Source organism: Stylophora pistillata, chromosome 13 (assembly GCF_964205215.1).
Source record: "Stylophora pistillata chromosome 13, jaStyPist1.2, whole genome shotgun sequence".
NCBI classification, from domain to species: Eukaryota; Metazoa; Cnidaria; class Anthozoa; order Scleractinia; family Pocilloporidae; genus Stylophora; species Stylophora pistillata.
The window spans coordinates 16,533,456-16,552,965 of record NC_142531.1 but is presented as its reverse complement, the minus strand read 5'-3'; the positions used below and the strand labels follow the sequence as shown (position 1 = coordinate 16,552,965).

At 40.1% G+C, this 19,510-nt stretch overlaps 1 protein-coding gene across 2 annotated transcripts; it reads right to left on the bottom strand.

Moving 5' to 3' along the window:
* Positions 1 to 45: 45 nt before the first annotated feature.
* LOC111339940 (uncharacterized) lies at positions 46 to 19,280 on the bottom strand. 2 transcript variants are annotated; one of them, XM_088743918.1, is made up of 11 exons: positions 19,003 to 19,280; positions 17,179 to 17,314; positions 15,658 to 15,711; positions 14,076 to 14,778; positions 13,101 to 13,177; positions 6,787 to 6,921; positions 5,479 to 5,536; positions 5,069 to 5,139; positions 3,316 to 4,002; positions 2,390 to 2,416; positions 46 to 2,065 (listed from the first exon to the last, which is right to left on the bottom strand). In XM_088743918.1, the coding sequence occupies exons 1-11, from the start codon at positions 19,044 to 19,046 to the stop codon at positions 1,652 to 1,654; spliced, it is 2,406 nt and encodes an 801-aa protein (XP_088600044.1). In that variant the 5' UTR covers positions 19,047 to 19,280; the 3' UTR covers positions 46 to 1,651. The 2 variants fall into 2 exon arrangements, with proteins under 2 accessions (XP_088600044.1, XP_022802410.2); XM_022946675.2 differs by lacking the exon at positions 2,390 to 2,416 and having other exon boundaries at positions 19,003 to 19,277.
* Between the last annotated feature and the right edge of the window lie 230 nt (positions 19,281 to 19,510).

Here is a 19,510-nt window from a genome sequence, read left to right as displayed (position 1 = left end):
AATAACAAAATTGACTTTTAGGACTTTGTAAGCGAATTGATATAATTTACTTCAAAAAGCTTTTAATGATCATAATAACGTTAAAAACTACAAAGATAAATAAGAAATACCAGAGGAATTCTGTCACGGACTTAGCACGTGCTCCTTCCAAGCAATCAACTTGCGTCATGGATTCAAGTTTTCCTTGGAAAGTAAATTGCATCATGTTTTCCACCGAAACCCAACTTGGTAGATGGAAAGAATTCAATCAAAAAAGGCTTGCATCGCATGCAGAGGTTTTCCTGTGCGCTTGATTTTATTTAACTTATAGAAAAGGAAATTATTGTAGGCTTTTCTATATCAGAGTTGCTCAGAACGTTTGGAACACTATTTACAATTCTGCATTTTGTGCGTAAACCAATTTTTTTTTCGATTTGACATTTCTAGATCCCATCCCTTTCAGACAAAACGTGATTTCACCAATAACAAATACAATGCACCATTATTCTAAGTTACAGTAAAACTTGCACAAAGCGGACACTTGTGACTCACTGGCGGGGCTAACTTGCGAGGCTCACTCGCGAGAATGTGGCTTATGTTCGCTCAGTACCACGCGGTGTCCGCGAAAGACAGGTTGACTAATTAATACGAAGATTTACTACTAGACAACACACTGAAAACAGTGATACGACGATTTACTACTAGACAACACAGTGAAAAGAGTGAAGAACAATTTCTCGAGTCTGACCAATTCGAGTAGATACATTAGACCTAAATGCCGAAACTAATCGCCTCAGAAGAAAAAATCAATTGTTATACAAATATCTTTTTTATACCAAATCGCGATCGCATAAAATTGAGTCACAAATGTCTCGTGACACTGATCGTAGCGAATTTGATCGCAGCGAAAATCGCCGACATTTCATATACCAGATATCGGCGATTTTACACGCCGATCCAAGCGATCAGCGAAAATCGCAGCGTTGGACAAACCTGGCTACTTAAAACACGATCGGCGAATAAAATCGTCCAGCGTGTCGCTTGATATGAGGTCCGCTTAGCACAGGTTTCACTCTATCTCAGTGTGGCGACTTAATCCATTAAGCTTCATACTTTCATGAGCTGTTCATGTGTTAGTCGTGCCATGAAGATCACCAGTATCATTAGAGAGAAGGGACGATCGAGCCTTTTAGGTTTTTCTTCCCTTTTCTCTTGGTTTCCTTTACACAGCCGGTTTCTTAGGCTCTGATTATACCCAATTCCACCCCCACTCCCCCAACACACACACACACACACACACTGAAGTGTTTGTTGTGCCTAGTAATCCCGCATCGTATTAAACATGTGTACGAACTGTTGTGAGAAGAAAAGTTTTCAAATGGTAATAAAATATTGGAAAAAGGTATTCGTCCTGGCTAAACCCCTGTCCCCTCCGGTTTTCTGAAGGGTAAGCTAAAGCAAAAAAAAATCAGCCCAACACGTATTAAAAATCGTAAATTAAATTGTAACTGGATCGCAAGAGCAGGAGCACTTCCCGGATCTAACGTGGAGATGACACTGATGTACTTTTAAACAGCTTGTAAGAGAACAAACATTTAACAGCTGTAAATGAGACCACAATGTTTTACAATGTGGTCAATATCCAATTTAAAATAGAGCTTTACCCACGTCATCACACTATTTTCTTTCTCGTTGAAGAAGTTTTCCTCGGCGCAGCGGAAGCTTGGGGATTACTTGCTCGAACAGGTTCAAGATATCCTTGAGAGCGTGGTTTCCCCCTATTTGGGCGACTTTCTCGCTCTGGTAAAAGAGGTGTTGGTGGGTTTCTACGTGGGTTAGAAGACAATGATTGAGTTGACGAGCTAGTAACACTAAATGAAGCCTGATCAAGTGGTGGGAGTGGTCCGGTAGGCTTAGATCTACTGCTGCGGGAGCCTGCTACTCGCATCAAAGACGCACTTGAGTCAGTATGTCGCGGTTTACTCCGTGTTTCTTCGGATCTGTGGTTTTGAATACCCACTTTGTGCTCAAAATATCTCCTGTTCCTTTCAGTAGAATGATGATCCGTTCCAGTTTGGCGGGATTTCTGAAAATTTTAAATAAGGGTATCACAATATGTCACACACAACTGGGTGTAAAGGTAAAAATATTGCGGCCATCCGAAAAAAATATAATTATAAACCTTAAAACAAAATGATTTGGGGAAAAAAAAAACACAAATCATCTATTCAGCAGTTCCTCTCCAACGCCACGAAATGTCTTAAGGCAGCGGATAAAAAAAAAATCGGAGTCTGGAAATATTTCCGGTCACTTTTTAATCATAGTATGATAAAACTAGAAGCAAAAGAAAACGCGATTTTCCTTTTTCGTCAATAAATGATGTTAATCAAGAACAGAAGGGTTCCCTTGCCTGTTTAACAAAGACTCTCGTATTATTCTGCTCGGAAAAAATAAGACAATGTTAGGTAGTTCAAGTTCATTTACAACTGATTCATTTCAAGGAGAATGAATCTATGAGACTCAGAATCCCTCATTCGGATACAGGTCTTATTCTAAATAAATCCCTCTTGAGTTCTTGGGGACGTTAAGCAAACCAAGACGGCCTCAGTAACGAGAACGTGGTGAAATACAATATTTAATTGGCAGAAACAAAAGCTCTTACCATACTTTGTTTTGGTACATTTCATAGCTGTCCAATACAACACAATAACGCGAAATCGTCAAAACTGAGATTCAGAACTCAAGGACAAATTAGTTAGGTTTCTATTTGGCACTGAACGCCTTCGTCTCAAGTTCTGCTGAAGTCGAGGTCTGGCGCCGCAAGAGACCGTTAGCACGTCTAGCAATTCACAAAATTCTTGAGAATTAAATAAATCTATTCTCATTCAACGCTTTTCTTGGCATTACGCTCCTGACTTTCTTTGACCCCTTAGAGTGACCAGCATCTAATTTCTCCTTGCAATGTCACCCCTGAATCACACATTAAGGTCAGGAGAATAGAGGAAATGATCAGCGTAAGAGTGACCAGCATCTAATTTCTCCTTACAATATCACCCCTGAATCACACATTAAGGTCATGAGAATTAAGGAAATGATCACCAACTGAAGAAGCTATTGATCGTTAAACAAATTCTCCTCGTCAGCACCTTAGGAAATATGCATAATGATCTTGGGATGTAAAGGGTTAAAGTCAGTTATATTGAGGTATTAACATCGCGTTTTGGTTGAAAACTTAGGGGTGAGTCAATAAACACTGCATATGCTGTCCATGTGAGCACAGTCCGCTATTCTGAAAAATGGAAACAGTTATTCTGCTCTAGGTTAACTTATACTTACCACGTAAGCCGTGCTTTCACTCTGCCGAATATGAGAAGGTTTTGTCACTTCTGTCGTCAAACTACTCCTGGATTCTGAACTTGTTTTTCCCTGATAAAGGCCATCCTCTTGCGATCTCGCTGTAAATGTCTTGTGGAATGTGCTTGCATCGCCTCTCGACTCAGGCTGTCTTTTTGGTTCCTTGCCGTGAGCCGTTCGATTTTTGACATGATGCACTGAGTCTCTTACAGGTTTGTTAGTAACCAAGTCGTTGTTTCTTACCACCGGCTGTCCAAGTATGGGACGAGGTTCACCTGTCTTGCGTTCTGGTCTTTTGAGTGCATTATTCATTGGAACGTTGTCTGGTTCTCTTGGCCGATCATCATATTTCTCAGACTTATGCCTAACATCTCCTCTTGGTACACTGTTATCATCCGGCATAAAATTCACCTTAGCGCTGAAGTTTTCAGGCGTTACCTCTCTACTGTCGAGATCGCCTGGAATGAAATCGTCCCAGGACTTTGAGCTTCTTCTCTTCGATTCGTACACCGGTCTACTAGGGCGACTTTTGGAGCCAATTCTTGCTATTGGCCTTGTTTTGCTCGGAAGAGGTCCAGGTGTCAAGCCATCGAATAGCGCTGAAGGCGAGTTGTTGAGAGGAGGTACTGTCGAAGAAGGACGGCTCTCTGGACTTGCGTCACATACAGCCTGGGAAAGTTAAATTTGTGGCCAATTACAAAAGTGCAATTTTCAATTAGAGCGGATGGGCTTTACCGCGCCAGGGCTCGACACTAGCGGTAGCCAACTAGCCACCGACTAGTAGAAATTCAGTTTTGGCTGATGGTTTTCGATTTCCACTACCCAGTTTGGCTAGTAAACAAACTGAAATTGTCGTGACATCTAAGTTGTCACTAGCCACGTGGATAGTAAGTTGAAAAGTTAGTTTCGAGCCCGGCGCGTTCTACGATTCGTCAAAGATTTCATTTCGATTATGTGTCACATAACCAAAACTGTGGTGATCGTCACAGCCAATCAGAAGAATAGAAAGCTATTAACAGCAGCCACTACATGAAAACTAAGACTAGAGGCAACTAGAATGCCCAGGTCTCGATTGGTTTTAATTTGAAATTTTATTGGTGAAGAAGGTGGCGCGACTTGTCTCGACCAGTAAGAGACCAAAACAAATCAAACCCAGTGCAGTCCAGGATAATTCTCAAAACCCAATTGATTTTTTTTTTAACTGGTTCTAAAAACGTGTGCAACTCTGTCGTCTAACCACATACAACATTTAAGTACTCGCAGCTGGTTCACCTTCTGGCCGTCTGCTATGGCGATCACTGAACCTTCCTTAGCTGTTTGGTTGGCTGGGGTGCTTTGGTTTGGTTTTTTGTTTAGTTTGCTTTATTACCTTGATCATCTTTTAACCGGTATCAACTCGAGTTAAAACACTTGCACATGCATTGGTGGCAATCGCTGTCTATTTTGCTGGCTTGTTCTGGCTTGTTCAAGAAGGGTGCAGGCTCCACATACACGCGTGAGAGGAGCCTGGAGTTGGTATCAATCTAAGGATAATTCCTTTTCCGAGTTCAGTGGCTCACAGTCACTTTGAACAGTTTTCATATTATGTTTGCAACGGCCTTTGAGATAACTATGGTTCAGGTTTAACGACAATAAATCGTAGAGCGCTCTTAAAGTATCACTTAAGTTATACTAAGTGAAATTTCATTCAAATCAGACAGCATTCTGCATGACAGATACCATATTTAGGACTCACCTGATGTAAAATGAGGTTATCAAAGGGAAACAACTCTTGGCAGAACTCACAAGGCAAAAATGTTTCATCTTCTGTCAAGGACAAGAGAGTGATATGACTTGTCAGTTAGGCAAGTAGAGCAATTTTCAATCGAGTGTCGAAAGTAATCCGGATTTGTTCTTTGCTCTGTGACTGGTCCTGAAAACCCGCGCCATCCTCTCAACCAATCAGATGCAAAAATAAAAACAAACGCGACTTGATCGCCCGCGTTTTTTGCGCGCTTCAATCTTTTCACTTTGAGTTTTCATTGGCTGATGATGATGTAAAACCTTTGTTCTGATCGGTCGCTGAGATTATTTTGGTTTTGGTTTTTTCGTCACTCAACTGACAGCTGCTCTAACAATGAACTCATGTAAAAAAGAATCACATACCTGCACGTTTCCTTCCATTCTTGTCAAGCTCTGCGCGGTTGTTTTGTGATTGCCTCTCCTAAACCACAAGAAAATCACCACAGTTATGTAATTCTAAGAAAAATATTGTAAGCAAGTGAAGGTTTATTGGCCTTCTAACAGTTTGAAAGATACCTTCCTGACTAACTAAATAAAAAAAATTACTTTTCATAATTCTTTTAAATAATTATTGCAGGTGGAATGCAATTTTAGCAACTGAAGAAAACAAGCCTGATAAATTCAGGCTTCAACGGGATTCAAACCTATGTCCCTCTAATAGAAGTTGAGCCTTACTACCAACTGAGATACAAAGCCATCTGTTGGGAGCAAGGGTAATATTTGATGGTTCTTCTTTCCCGTGGAGGAACTTGATAACAGCAAGAGAGTCAAGTTTAAATCATGAACTATGTAGCTCTTGTTGCTTAAGTCTTTCCCAGTTTCAGTGGCATTAAACATCTGGGTTACTCCCCCCGTAATGAAATGTTAGCCAGATGCTGGTAAGCCTTGTCAGCAGTTTGTCAGACTTCCCTGACCATTCACTCATTACCACTAGCTTGGGTGGAGAAGAAAGGCAATGTGAGAGTTAAGTGTCTTGGCCAAGAATACAACACAATGACCAGCCAGGGCTGCCCACACCTCTCAACCTGTACTTACCACAGGACCACCAAATCTCTCAACTGCACAGGAATACAAAAAAAAGTAACTCTTTACTCAGCTTGACTCCTCAAGTACAAACAAGCTGATCTTAATTAACGTCATATTATAACATAGCTAGCAGAGCCACGCAATCAAATTCAGTATAAGTGAGCGTGCTCAAAATCCCCATAGTGCACGCTGATAGCGTCAGCAAATCGCTTCGCCAGAAATTTTTTTTACGCGAGAGCGGCCATTGTTAGCGCGGAGAAAAATAACATATTTCGCGACAATAATGGATACAAACAGAGACTCGGCCAACCAGTCCCAAAACGAAGACAATTTTCCGATCTTTTCCCTTTGAAAATTTGAAATAAAACCAATTTCTATTTTGCTTAATATTTCGCTTACCGGGAACAATCACTTTTGATATTGTTGTCCGTTTTTCGCGTCGGATTTAAGGCACAATTCCGCTATGTTATAAAACAATTGGTTCATGTTCAAGAAGCTAGAGTTTCCCTCGGCTATTGCCTCGGGCAACTCTTACGCTTCTTTCGTGCTCTCCAAACTTCCCACGAGTTCCATAACTCGATCGTGCACGCTAAAGCATGAACCAATTGTTAATTAAAAGATTTTCATCTCCGTCATCCAACTTACAAAGAAATTTCTTCTCTCCACCCCAGAATACATGGAGTCATCATGTTGCGGCAGGTTATGCCTGTTCCTCCGGTTGCCGCCAAAATGTGGAGCCACGCCTGCTACTGAATCCAAGGATCTCAGCTGACAACCACTCTATAAACCACAACAAATAAATACCTTTACACCATAACATCAGTATGCATATTCTTCGTACTGTTCTCTATAAATTTCCTAAGGTGCTGACAAGGGGAGAGTTTGTTTCACAATCAAGAGCTTCATTAGTTGGTGATCATTTCCTTTATTCTTGTCACCTTCATGTGTGATTCAGGGGCAACTTTGCAAGTAAAAATTAGATGCTAATCACTCTTAGGGATCAAAAGGACATTCATTTTGATTCCCAAAAAATGCATATCATTGGCCAGCTGGCAAAGAAAAAGTTGAACTTATTTTATCAGTAATATGTAATTAACATGTGTTTATTAATTTTCGGAGTGTTTTTTTAAATTTCTGGAGTGAAAAAATTCAACGATTAATTGTCATAGGGTCCCAAAATTAAGATTATTAATTGCAAAGGACTTCATATGCGATTATTAGTCGCAAAAAGTGTTTTATTGTGATTAATAATCATGGAAAGTACGGTTATTAATCACGATTAAATCATTAATAGTCATGTTTGACAAGCTTTTAGACTTAATAATCGCGCATCGTTCGGTTAATAACCGCATCTGACAACAAATGTTCTTATTCATCGTTATTCATCTACTCCTCTCCAAAGAAAGTTCAAGCCGAACTTTTGTAGACGGCCACCATTATGACCAAAAATTCAAAATTTAGTATTTCTTCACACATGGCTTTTTAATAATTATCCTTTATTTTCAGGTTCATGGTGCAAGGAGAAAATAAAGTCTCCCGCTGAAATTAGTCGGAGGAGTGGCGGAGGAGAGCTTTGAGGAAGATGTCTTATCCTGTGTTACTTACACGAAGATGTTACCATTGTACATCTTGTCTTTCCAACATGACGTTGTTTACCACCCCATAAGATGTGGGAACTTTGCACATGTGTAGGTCGTGAAGTGTTCTGTTGTAAACTTATGTATTGAGGGTCCCAATATTGGCGACGAGGATTTTTCGGGAGTATTAAGGAGAGAAAAGCGAGCATTATGCCTGCAGAAGAAGCAGAGCAAGGCCAAGAAGCGGCACAAGCCATTCGTGTCGTCACAGAGACGAAAAACCTTCGAATACAGCCATTCGTCGTTCCGGACGGAACAAATCACGTTGGCAAGGCGTGGGAAGAATGGCCAGAAGGAATGGAGCGAGAATTCCGATACTTTCGAATTACAGAAGCCGTCGACAATAAAGATGCCATAATTATTTACGGAGGGAAGGAGATAGCCCGACTAGAGAGAGAAAAGCCTACCGGACCCAGAAATGGAAGACGTTTACTTGAAGCTGCGTACGAAGTTGAACGACTGTAAGTAAGTAAGTAACTTTATTTAACCACATATCGCATATGAGCGATAGCTCGTTTAAATGCAAATGTTGCCCTCTGAACATCCACCCATCCCACCCCAGGGGAGGACATCCATCACACAGTAATCTCGTGCGTGGGAAATTCACGTCTCCTACCCCAAACCCTGCAGGAGACGGGGCTTACGGTTTATTCGTCCTTATCTGAGAAGACTAGAATATCTATCCATTTCTTGATATTATAGAAAGGCAGCAAATTCTCCTCAGTTATTTTAAGACCCTGACTGTTGGTCCGGCCGGGGCTTGAACCCTCGACCTCCCGCACAACAGTCCGGCGCTCTACCAATTGAGCTAACCAGGAGGCGGTATAGCTGACCAGGAGGTATTTATTTTCGAAAATGAGGCCACATGTTGGCGAAACCACATGTACATACGCGGCGAGATTGCGAGAGAAAGCCAAGGAATGCGAATTTGGAGCCACATTTGACAAGAGAATCTTGGAGCACATCGACAACAAGAAGTTGATTGAAAAAGCTATCAGCAAAACGTGGGACCTGACGCGATTCCTGACCGAAGCAAGTCAGACGGAGGATATCGCAAAGCAAATGAGAGACAAGGGGAGTGGACAGAGGAATGCTGACGATATTTCCCGTGTTTATGCTGAACAGAGAAAACTCAAGCAAGAGCATGGCGAGGGACTCGATCGGACTCCGCGACCTGGCAAGAAACATAAATGTCAATTCTGCGGAATGACTGGAGTCCATGAGAAAGGAAAAGATTGCCCTGCAATCGGAAAGAAATGCCACAAGTGCCATAAATGGAATCACTTTTCCTCTGTGTGCAAATCTGGGGATACGCGTAACTACATGGCCAGAAAACAGAAGCCAGGCAGAGCGGGGAAAAGAAGAATTAAGAAGTTAACCACCGACAATGTTGAAGCCACAAGCCGGGATGACGAATTTTTTAGTCAGGCAGCAGAACACCTGGCACGAGCCGTGAAAATTAGACAGATTGGTAAGGATGGCGGTAATTATCGAACAGTTGTAGTAAGATTGAATGATGTTGATATGGTAATGGAGACTGATAACGGTGCTGATGTTAACATCATGGACAAACACCAATTCAAGGCATTCATCCATAGAAAGAATGATAAGCCTGCCCTAACAGACAGTAATGTCAAGCTGCGGACTGTTCAACACATACAGCCACTTATTTCAAGGTATTGGTAAGATGGAAGACATGAAGAATGGCAGCGAAATCCTAGGTCGATTCCATATGAAACCTGAAGCAGTTCCAGTTGCACAGAAACCTAGACAGGTACCATATTTTCTTCAAGAACCACTAAAGAAATGGTTGGAGCAAGGCGTAAATGAAGATATCTTTACCAATTTGGCAAGGGTGGTCTCAAACCGACACCAGAGAAAGTACAAGCCATCCATGAGTGCCTAGCCCCCGCATCAAAGGCAGAAGTAAGAAGTTTCTTCGGCATGACTGGGTGTCTCTCCAAGTTTATACCCCCGGTATGCTTTGCTCATGAAACCATTGAGAGAGTTGACACATAAGGACACTAAGTTCCACTGGGGACCTGAAGAGGACAATGCTTTTGAAGAATTGAAGGCTAACATCTCTAACAAATACACAATGGCATTCTTTAACCCAAAGTTGCCAATCATGGTGAGAGTCGAGGCTAGTTAAAATGAGGGACTATCGGGCGGCCTTTTCCAACAATCCACCAGGGGCTGGCAACCAGTGCATTTCATAAGCCGCAGACTGACTGATGTGGAAAGAAGGTACAGTCAAACAGAGTAGGATGCATTATGTGTGAAATGGGCTAAAGATCGATTTTCTATCTACCTACTTTAGGCACCTAGGTTCACGATTGTAACAGCACATAAACCACTCCCACCACTGTTCAATAAACCTACTGCAGAGCTTCCACCCCGCAGAGAGAAATGGGTCTTGGACATGCAAGATGTGGACTTTGAAATGAAATATGAGCCTGGAAGAGACGAAGCTGACCCTCTACCAATCATTGGTAACAACAGCACTGAGAAGATTCTGAAGGCAACTATAGAAACAGAGCATGCAGTTGTGCATGCTCTGTTAAAAGAGGAAACGTGTCGAGATACTGCACTGCGGAAGCTGAGCACTACCATCAAGAAATGGAACTGGGAAACAAGCAAGAAGGATGTTGATCTAGCTCTATTCTATCTAATCAAGGATGAGCTATATGAAGCACAAGGCCTGATATTTAGGATGGAAAGAATTGTTCTACCAACAAAATTATAGCAGAAAATCAAAACAGCTCACGAGTTAGGACATCTTGGTATAATGAGGATGAAACAAATGCTCAGAGCCAAATACTGGTTTCCCGGTGGGAATGGTATGATTAACCAAATGGTGGGACATTGCTATGATTGTCAAGTCACCACACAAGACCGCAGACAGGAGCCTATCAGACCATCAGCGTTCCCGAAAGAACCATGGGAAGAAATTTCAGTTGATTTTGGAGGACCCTGTATGGATGGTCACTACAATTTGGTAGTTCTGGATCAGAGAACCCGATACCCGAGGTGGAAGTAGTGCTCTCAACGGTGATAAAACCAACCAAGGAAAAATTAAAGAAAATGGCCGTTTTCACACTAGAGACGGATTATCCGTCTTAGTGTGAAAGCGGGACGGTGTTCATTTTGGACGGATAATCCGTCCGATCATCCGTCTACATAGACGGATTTTGAAGACGAATTATCCGTCAAAGACGGATATAGTCCTCTCATTTTGCCCTGAAAAGCCTGGAACTAGAAAGAACGCACTAAGTTCTGGGAAGGAAAACAGGGCGTCTAAAGTGGCGAAAAGGAAAGCAGGAAAGAAACTAAAAAAGAACACGTGGAATGAAGTCTTCCTTTTTGCCACCGTTTTGTCTTCTTTGGAAGACAGAGACAAACCCTGGACATTTATTCTAGAAACCTTAGCCCTGAAGAAGACTGCAAACGAACGTATTTTTATTAAGATACTGGAGGAGTTTGATGATGTATTGGCGAAAGTAGGTAAAGAGAAAGACGAGAACTACCGGTTTACTGTGGCACAACTTAGAGCAAAGTACAAGTGGTTAAAAAAGGAATGGAGGAGGATAGACACGCTGCCATATTGTGGAATTGTAACCGCGCCAAAGAAAAAACCCGCGCTCTATCCGTCTAATGTGAATTCAAGACGAAGATATTCAACAGTTGATCTGTCTCGAATTCAGACCAAGACGGAAAATGGAGCAGACGGATTATCCATCTCTAGTGTGAAAATGGCCAATCTTCACTCATCATGGCATACCAAAACAAATACAATCCGACAATGGTCCGCTATTTAATTCAAAAGACTTTGCGACCTTTGCAGAAGAAGAAGGATTTCAACATCAGAGTGACACCTCTGCATCCCAGAGCTAATGGACAAGTTGAGTGCTTCATGCAGATTCTTAATAAAACAGAACAAATTGCCCATCTTCAAGTGAGGACTGGACTTGACAGAAACATGGCTGTCCATGACGTGTTGGTGGCCCACAGGGACACATCACACCCAGCTATTGGCGTAACCCCTTATTAAGCAATGTCTAACAGGCCAATCCGGACAAAATTGAGCCATACAACACTGAAAGAAAGGAGTGAGCAAGATGATGACTTGATCGATGAGAAAGACAAGCTCTACAAGGAGAAGATGAGACACGGTGGTACAAATACCAGGGAGTACACCTTTATCGTGGATGACTATGTCCTGTTGAAACAGAAGGTCAACAAAATGGTCAACTGCATATGAACCTATCCTCTATACAATTATCAGAATTAGTGGATCTACAATCACGACAAGGCGAGTTACAGATGGTCGAAAAATTTGCAGAGATTCGAGCCATTTTAAATTGGTCAATGCCCTTATGCATGAAGAAGGTGGAAAAGGAGAACATTGTGAAGACTGGAGGGAGACTCTACTTATGAACACTGGCAGCGCTGACCAACCATCATAGGAATCGATACAATCTCAAGGGGAGCAGTTACAACCCCAAGATAGCCTTGAGCAGAGAGATTCCCTTGATGAGAATGTTCTAAACTAACCACCTAAAGATGCCAATCTACAATTGAAGGATTATCAACCACTGGCTATGACACCGGCAAAAGAGACTCTAAGACCGGAACAAGACATGGCTAGACCAACAAAACACAGGCCTAGACCAGCACAAAACGTGCCCATAGTAGAATCATCGTCTAGACTGAGAAGGGAGCGGTGCAGACCTGCTTATTTGACTGATTACGTCACATAAATGTTAAATGAAACAGTTAGCTTTAAGAGGACTCTTGACAAGTGCAATAGACATTCAAGAGACATTCATGGTCAATGAGTGATATTTTCATTGAGTGATATTTCATTGGTGCTATTATACTAACCTACTAATCTAATGTGTTAAGTTCAGGAACTTTGGCCACGAACTATTGCCATTGAACTATTATTATTCCATTAACTTAGGGCTTGCATGCTGGCATCCTTAAAAAAAAGGGAGATGTCATATCCTGCGTTACTTACACGAAGATGTTACCATTGTACATCTTGTCTTTCCTACATGACATTCTTTACCACCCCATAAAATACGGGAACTTTGCACATGTGTAGACCGTAGTATATTCTCGGAATGTATTAAACAGCTCGTGGTCGTGAAGTGTTCTGTTGTAAGCTCATGTATTGACGGTCCCAACAGAAGAAAAGTTTCTGGACCTATTCCTGCAGAGTCCTGCCAGCTAAGCAACAGAGTCGAATGTGTCTCACAAGCTAAATACTACTTTCATAACAATTTTGCTCTTATATGTATCCATGGAGTGTTTTCTTACCTGATGAAGTATAAGGGATTCCACTGCAAATAAGTTACCACAAAACTCACAAGGCAGCTGTGTTTTATCTAAATTATCTAAACAAAGAATGAATTCAACACAGACTACAGTTCATAATATATTCTCTTACAAACTACTGTCAACAATGTTCATGAACTATGAATGATACTGGTATGGCACTGATATAATAATCAAAACCATTATCAAAACAGTCAAACCTGCAATAAGTGGCACCTTATCAAGCAGTCACCCTGATTTAGTGGTCAGGTTAAAAACTTCCCCCAATTTTTTCCCTAATTACAACTTTAATTTTCATTACAATTAAGTGGTCACCTCTACTGAGCAGTCATCCTCACCCTTTTAATAGTGAGTCTCAATGGTCTGTTTGCATTATTGTCTTTCATCCATACCCATTGGTCATTTAAAGCACTATTGTTCAAATGAAACTTGAACAATCTTGGAGTAAAATTCATACCTGTTTATCTCCTGAAATCAATGTTAGTAGTGTTTTAAATGAGTGAGTTTTTATACATTAAGTGGTCGGTTATGGCATAAAATAGTGTTTTTTAGGCCCCTATTCTGTGGAATCTGTTTTAAGTGGTCAACCTGGATTTTAAGACAGCTTAAAAGCTGTCATCCCTCCATCCCCAAGGGTAACTCAGGGCTCCACACTAACTTTTCAACTTACTAGCCAATTGGCTAGCCTGTGACAACGCAATGTTACAACAATTTCAGCTTGTTTACTAGCCAAACTGGCTAATGGAAATTGAAAACCACTAGCCAAAATTGAATTTCTACTTGTCTGTGGTTAGTAAGCTACCATTAGTGTCGAGCCCTGGTGACTGCCTTATACAGGTTTGACTGTAGTTACTTAATGCTATCATACACTTACAAAAATACTTGTTCGTTATATAGTTAATATTCTTCATAGAGATACATTAATGTTTAAATCATATTACGAAGCACCGCCCTTACCATTTCCTGATTCAGGCAGTAATGTAGACTTTGTGTGTGGAACATGCTGATCAACCTCTGCCGAAGACATCCACTCACTGTCGTCATGAACATATCCAAACTCATCAGCTTGAAAAGCTGCTGCAAGAATCTCATCATCATCAATGTCCACTGCATACTCATCATTAAACTCATCAAAATCTTGAAAGTTGCGATGATCAGCTTCTGGTTTTTGGGGAACTCTTCCTTTACTGGCTCCTCGAGAAATAACACCACGTTTTCCAATCATACCTTTTCCATCAACACCATAGTGGGCTGCACCACCAGGATAATTCATGTGGGCATCATTAAAAGGTGGAGTTCCAAGTCCTGTGTAAAGGATCTGTTCAAACCCATTTATGGCAGCAGCAAATGGATTAAATCCAAAATACTCTGCCTCTGGAGAGTCTATTTCACCCATCCCATGAAAGATATCAATTGGTACGCCACTGAAGATTTCATGTCTTGGCTTGGACTGTGGTGGCTGTTTACTCTCTTCTTTTATTGGGTATTGACAACCACTGTTTTCATGCTCTGCTAAGTCTTTCATTTGAATAAACCTGTCACATGCATCACACTTTTGGGTTCTGCTGCCACAGTATTCCACATGAGAACTCATTTTATTGAATGGAAGACTCAACTCACAATATTCGCACTCCACTTCACGATTTAGACAGTCTTTCTCCTGTCAATTTGATAAAAAAGTGGCTAGTTGGTTACTGTTGATGATGACGATGATGAAATTTTATTTATGTGTCTGTTAGGGATCTAGCTCTTGACTAGCAAGGTGCTAATTGGTGACACAGTATAGTTATACAATAAACATCTTAAAATGTACTAATTAATACACTAATTATATGATAACTTACTATAATAAAACATTATACAATAAAAATTATCTTAAAATGTACTAATTAATACACTAATTATATGGTAACTTAAGCTATAATAAAACATTACACAATAAAAATTATCTTAAAATGTACTAATTGATACACTAATTATACAGAAGTGTCGTTAGTGTCCAGCCCTGATATTGTAATATCTGGGTCACTCACATACGGGAGTTTAAGGGTTAACAGTCACTTTACTTTGTTTACCAAGTTGTCATGTGACAAGAAAAAAAAGTGCAAAGTTGTACTTGCTGTTTCATATACCAGTAAGTCAAAGGTTCAAAGCTAAATCAATTCTAAAGTTTCCATTTGGTATCCTTAAATCATAAAAATGGTTGTCGGAAAAAAATTTAATAACTGCATGGCCAGGGAAAAATTCCAAATGCACTTTGGGCAAATATTACACAACAAACCATATCCTGACCACAATGTTCATCATCATATTGCACAACTAGAAACATAACCGTCAGTGTTACTGTGGGTTGCCCAAATGGGTGATTTCTGCTACAGATTTAGTCAAAAAATTGTTTTACTGTTCTGATAGTGAAACATGGACTGGAAATACTTTAAGTTGTCCCTGAGGCTACATAATTATACTAACAATTTTCAGACTCTTGAAACGCAATGGAATAAACAGAGGATAAACTAGTGTGGAATAGTTTTAAACATACCTTGTGCTCATCAAGATTCATTTTCTCCACAAGCTCACCACATTCACATTGTTCCTGTGAAACAACTACATGTTAATAATTTGAATATATCAACAAAGTTGAAATGGTAAATTGGCCACCATTATGATTATAAAAGCTGATGTTTCGAGCATTACCCCTTCGTCGGAACGAATAGAGGAATTGTGGGTTGTGTGTGCTTTTAAAGGCAGAAAATGGAGCTACGTTATTGGTGGGAACATGGCAACGAGAAAAACATGAATAAATTAGTGGAATGAAAAGCGTTTGTTGATACCCGTGGGATTTAGACTGCCAGTTTGAAAGATGAGCTTTTGTTCAAGAGTTTTACAGCTTTCTGTGATAAGTTAAGTTAAAAAAGTTATCTCAAACTACAAAATACTGTTCCCAGGCAACCATCACTTGGCAACATTCCTGGTTCAATACCAATCCAAATTTTTAACAGTTAAAGCACTCCCAATGCAACAACCATTTCCCTAGAATTACCAGACAGTTCTGGTCTAGAGAAGATCCACTCATTTTACCATGGAGGTTAAGGTCATTCCTCAAGAATAAAGTTGTAGTCTGAACTATTGTTTTGAAACTTTCTTGGAACGTTTCCTACCAATCTCTGTTTTGGCAAATTCCAATAAAAAATAAAGGTCACTATATAGGCCAATCTTACCCCATTTATACCTGAACTGTTAACAATCATGCACCTCATATCACATCAGTTCTTGGATTGCATTCATGTCTTTTTACTAATTGCGTGATGTTATACACACTGCAGGGTGTACGGTGTAATAATGACCTAAGATAACGTAACGCTTATTCAGGAAGTTACAATGCAAATATAAAAAATACATCCTGAAAAGGGAAAATCGTGAGGTTAGCTCTGTATAAAAACAATTTCCCTGACTAAAAACATACAAAAGATAAAATTTAATTAATAGCTACTAATTCAATAATCAGCTTCACTTGATCTCCCAAGATCTCATGCATAATTCTCCTTACCTTCTGCCAAACATTAACTAAATGATGTCAGTTTGGAGAATTTGGTCCTTTGATCAACTTAAAACACCTAATTATTTAATAATATTTTTCTTTATTCTCATCTCTTGTCTACTTGATTTTGTATTGATATTGTAAGGAGAAATTCTGTCTTGGTCACTCGTAGGAGTGAAAAGGTTAAGCTTGAGAAACAAGAAACATTCAGTACCTTATGATGACCACTCAGTTTGGTTAATTAATGGTCAATTTGCCACCACAACAAACTCGCCACCACAAATCTCATCACCACTTGAAGTCAAATAATGCCTTGGGTGGCGATTTGATTTAAATGTTACATGCAGCCTCTCAGGCGATATTAGCTTTCATTTAAAGTAAGTTTCACACCAGAGGCTTATACACGTAACGTTTAAGTCAAATCGTCAGTAGTGGCGATTCGACTTCGAGTGGTGGCAAGTTTTGTGGTAGCGTGTTTGCTATGGTGGCGAATTGACTGGATACCCCCAACACAATACACACCTGGGCATGGTATTCTTCAAAATGTTCCTCTTGCTGCGAGATGGGTATTGGCTCTCCACATTCTTTGCATAACATCAGATTCCTCTGACAATGAGTGACGTGCATCACAAAGTTGATAGCTGGGATGTCACGTTTACTATTTAAATCAATGATAAAAGTTAATCATGTTCAATATCATTCCTCATCTCAGTGCCAATTGACAAGGAATATAGTTTTAGAGACAAAGTCTTGAAGCCAAACTTGCAAAATTCTGTTTCACATTTTGATATAGTAAGCAAAATATGACAAAATCATGACTTTTTTTAAAAAGTCATTTTGTATCGTTCTGTCTCTTAACACTCTCACTCCCAAGATTTTACTAGTAAATATATCTTATTAACCAAGCGCGAGGGCCGTACTGGGAGAATATTAGCCTGAGGTCTTGACAGTACGGACCGAGCGCAGCGAGGTCCGTACAAAAAATACCGAGGGCCGATATTCTTCCAGTACGGTCCCGAGCAAGCTTGGTTAATAAGAGATTTATTATACGACTGAAATTCAAAGGGACACAAGTGCGGTATCATTCAGGACCATTCAGGACAGTGCCTGGTCCAATACTGAGAGAATATTGACCGGCAATAGAGCATTTTGATAGGTTGATTTTAGTTATTGGCCCTCTGACTGCCCGAGTCGTGTAATAATTCTTATTACTGTATGTCTTACAATTCTTTATGTATTGGTTTGGAGAATTTGGTATTGGATCGACTAACAGTCCCCTTATCGATATTTTTCTTAATTCATATCACTTGTCCACCTACGATTGTTTAAGGAGAAATTCCGTTTTGGTCACTCTGATGGGAGTTAAGGGGTTAATTCACTCACTATTCTCTGCCTAACAAGCATGCCATTTTACACAATGCTTTTTGTTCCAATTGTATCATAAAATAAAGGCAAACACCAGTTCCTACTCGACAGGGAAGGATTTGGCTTCCACTAAAAACTCATACGAACTGCTTTGCAGCCTGAATCTAATAAAAACTAAGAATAAAAAAGAAATGGCTAATTCATGATTGAATCTAATCACTTCTGCTTGGACAAAGGTTCAACAAAACCCCGACAGTGTAATATTACATAACAGACAGGTCAAACATCAATGAGAGCTAAATTAGCCACAAAGGAATGCAATATTCTTTTCCAAAATTTTGTGGACAAAAATTGGTGGTGAAAATGATATATTTTGTCTCAATACCATAACAGGAAAAAATGCTGTTTTGACTTTACATAAAACTTCTAAACGAAGAATAGTTTACCACAGTGAACAGGCAGATGTGATCCTTCTGGATCAGTGACCACGGAATGAAAATGCAAATGTATTAATCATAAATCGATAACGTGAAATTCTACAACCTCTTCCATCACGACTTCTTCAATTTAAAGACAAAAGAAACAACGAATGCCATATGCAAAAGAAATAATAAAGAACATGAGATCACCAAAAACAACCTTTAACCGGCCAAAAACAGGGAAATTTATTAATAACAAGTGTGATTCGGTTGCTTCAAAACGCTTCCGCTTTCGATCACCTTTAAGACAGTCTTACCGATCACTGAGGAAAGATGATAAAAAGAGACTCGTGCTTTTGACAAACAATCAATCGCCGAAGAAGCAGCCTCAAAAGGTTTTGTTTGAAGACAAAAAAATAATAAATGACACAGCAGTTTTTCAAATTACGTGCTACAGAACTACAATTTGAAGTGACAGAATTGTGCTAACCCCTTAACATTGTCTTTCTCCGAAATCCTACTAGTGATGATCTTCATATAGTAAACTGCGCAAGGGACTTACCAGTTGGAACAGTATTCCGTTTTCACTTCTTCCTCCTCGTCCATCTTCACAGCCGCGAAAATTTAATTTAGTCTGAGAAAAATCGTCCGGTGATTTGAATACCTTCTCGTGCTCTCCGCAACATTTAAAAAGGATTCCAACATTTGTTTATAGCAACATTACGATGGGAATCAACCGATCTTTCACTTTCAGAGGGGTTCAAAGGGACTAATACGACTTATCGGTGGTTTCCCTCTTCCGCCTGTATCCACAACACTTTCGATTTGACTCAATGGGGAATCACCGCTGGCTTGAAGAAAATACCGACATGGGCTCACATAAGGCTCCCGCCGCGCCGACGTCGCGCCAAGTTCTTAGACTGGTGAGGGGGGGACCATTATTTTTCTGGAGGGAGTATGAGAAATACTGAAAAAAAATTGTTTGCGAGGTCAGAAAAGACAAAATAAATTGTTTGAAAACACGATAGGGTAAAAAAATGTTTGCAGAGAAGTCAGGTAAGATATTAAAA

What these genes read in the sequence shown, in the direction of transcription:
- LOC111339940 (XM_088743918.1), bottom strand. Translation starts at nt 19,046, where the DNA reads ATGGACGAGGAGGAAGAAGTGAAAACGGAATACTGTTCCAACTG. An exon ending in ACTGCCTGAATCAGGAAATG is followed by an intron (nt 13,178 to 14,075) that starts GTAAGGGCGGTG and finishes TTCTTTGTTTAG; the next exon opens with ATAATTTAGATAAAACACAG. An exon ending in AATCCCTTATACTTCATCAG is followed by an intron (nt 6,922 to 13,100) that starts GTAAGAAAACAC and finishes TGTGGTTTATAG; the next exon opens with AGTGGTTGTCAGCTGAGATC.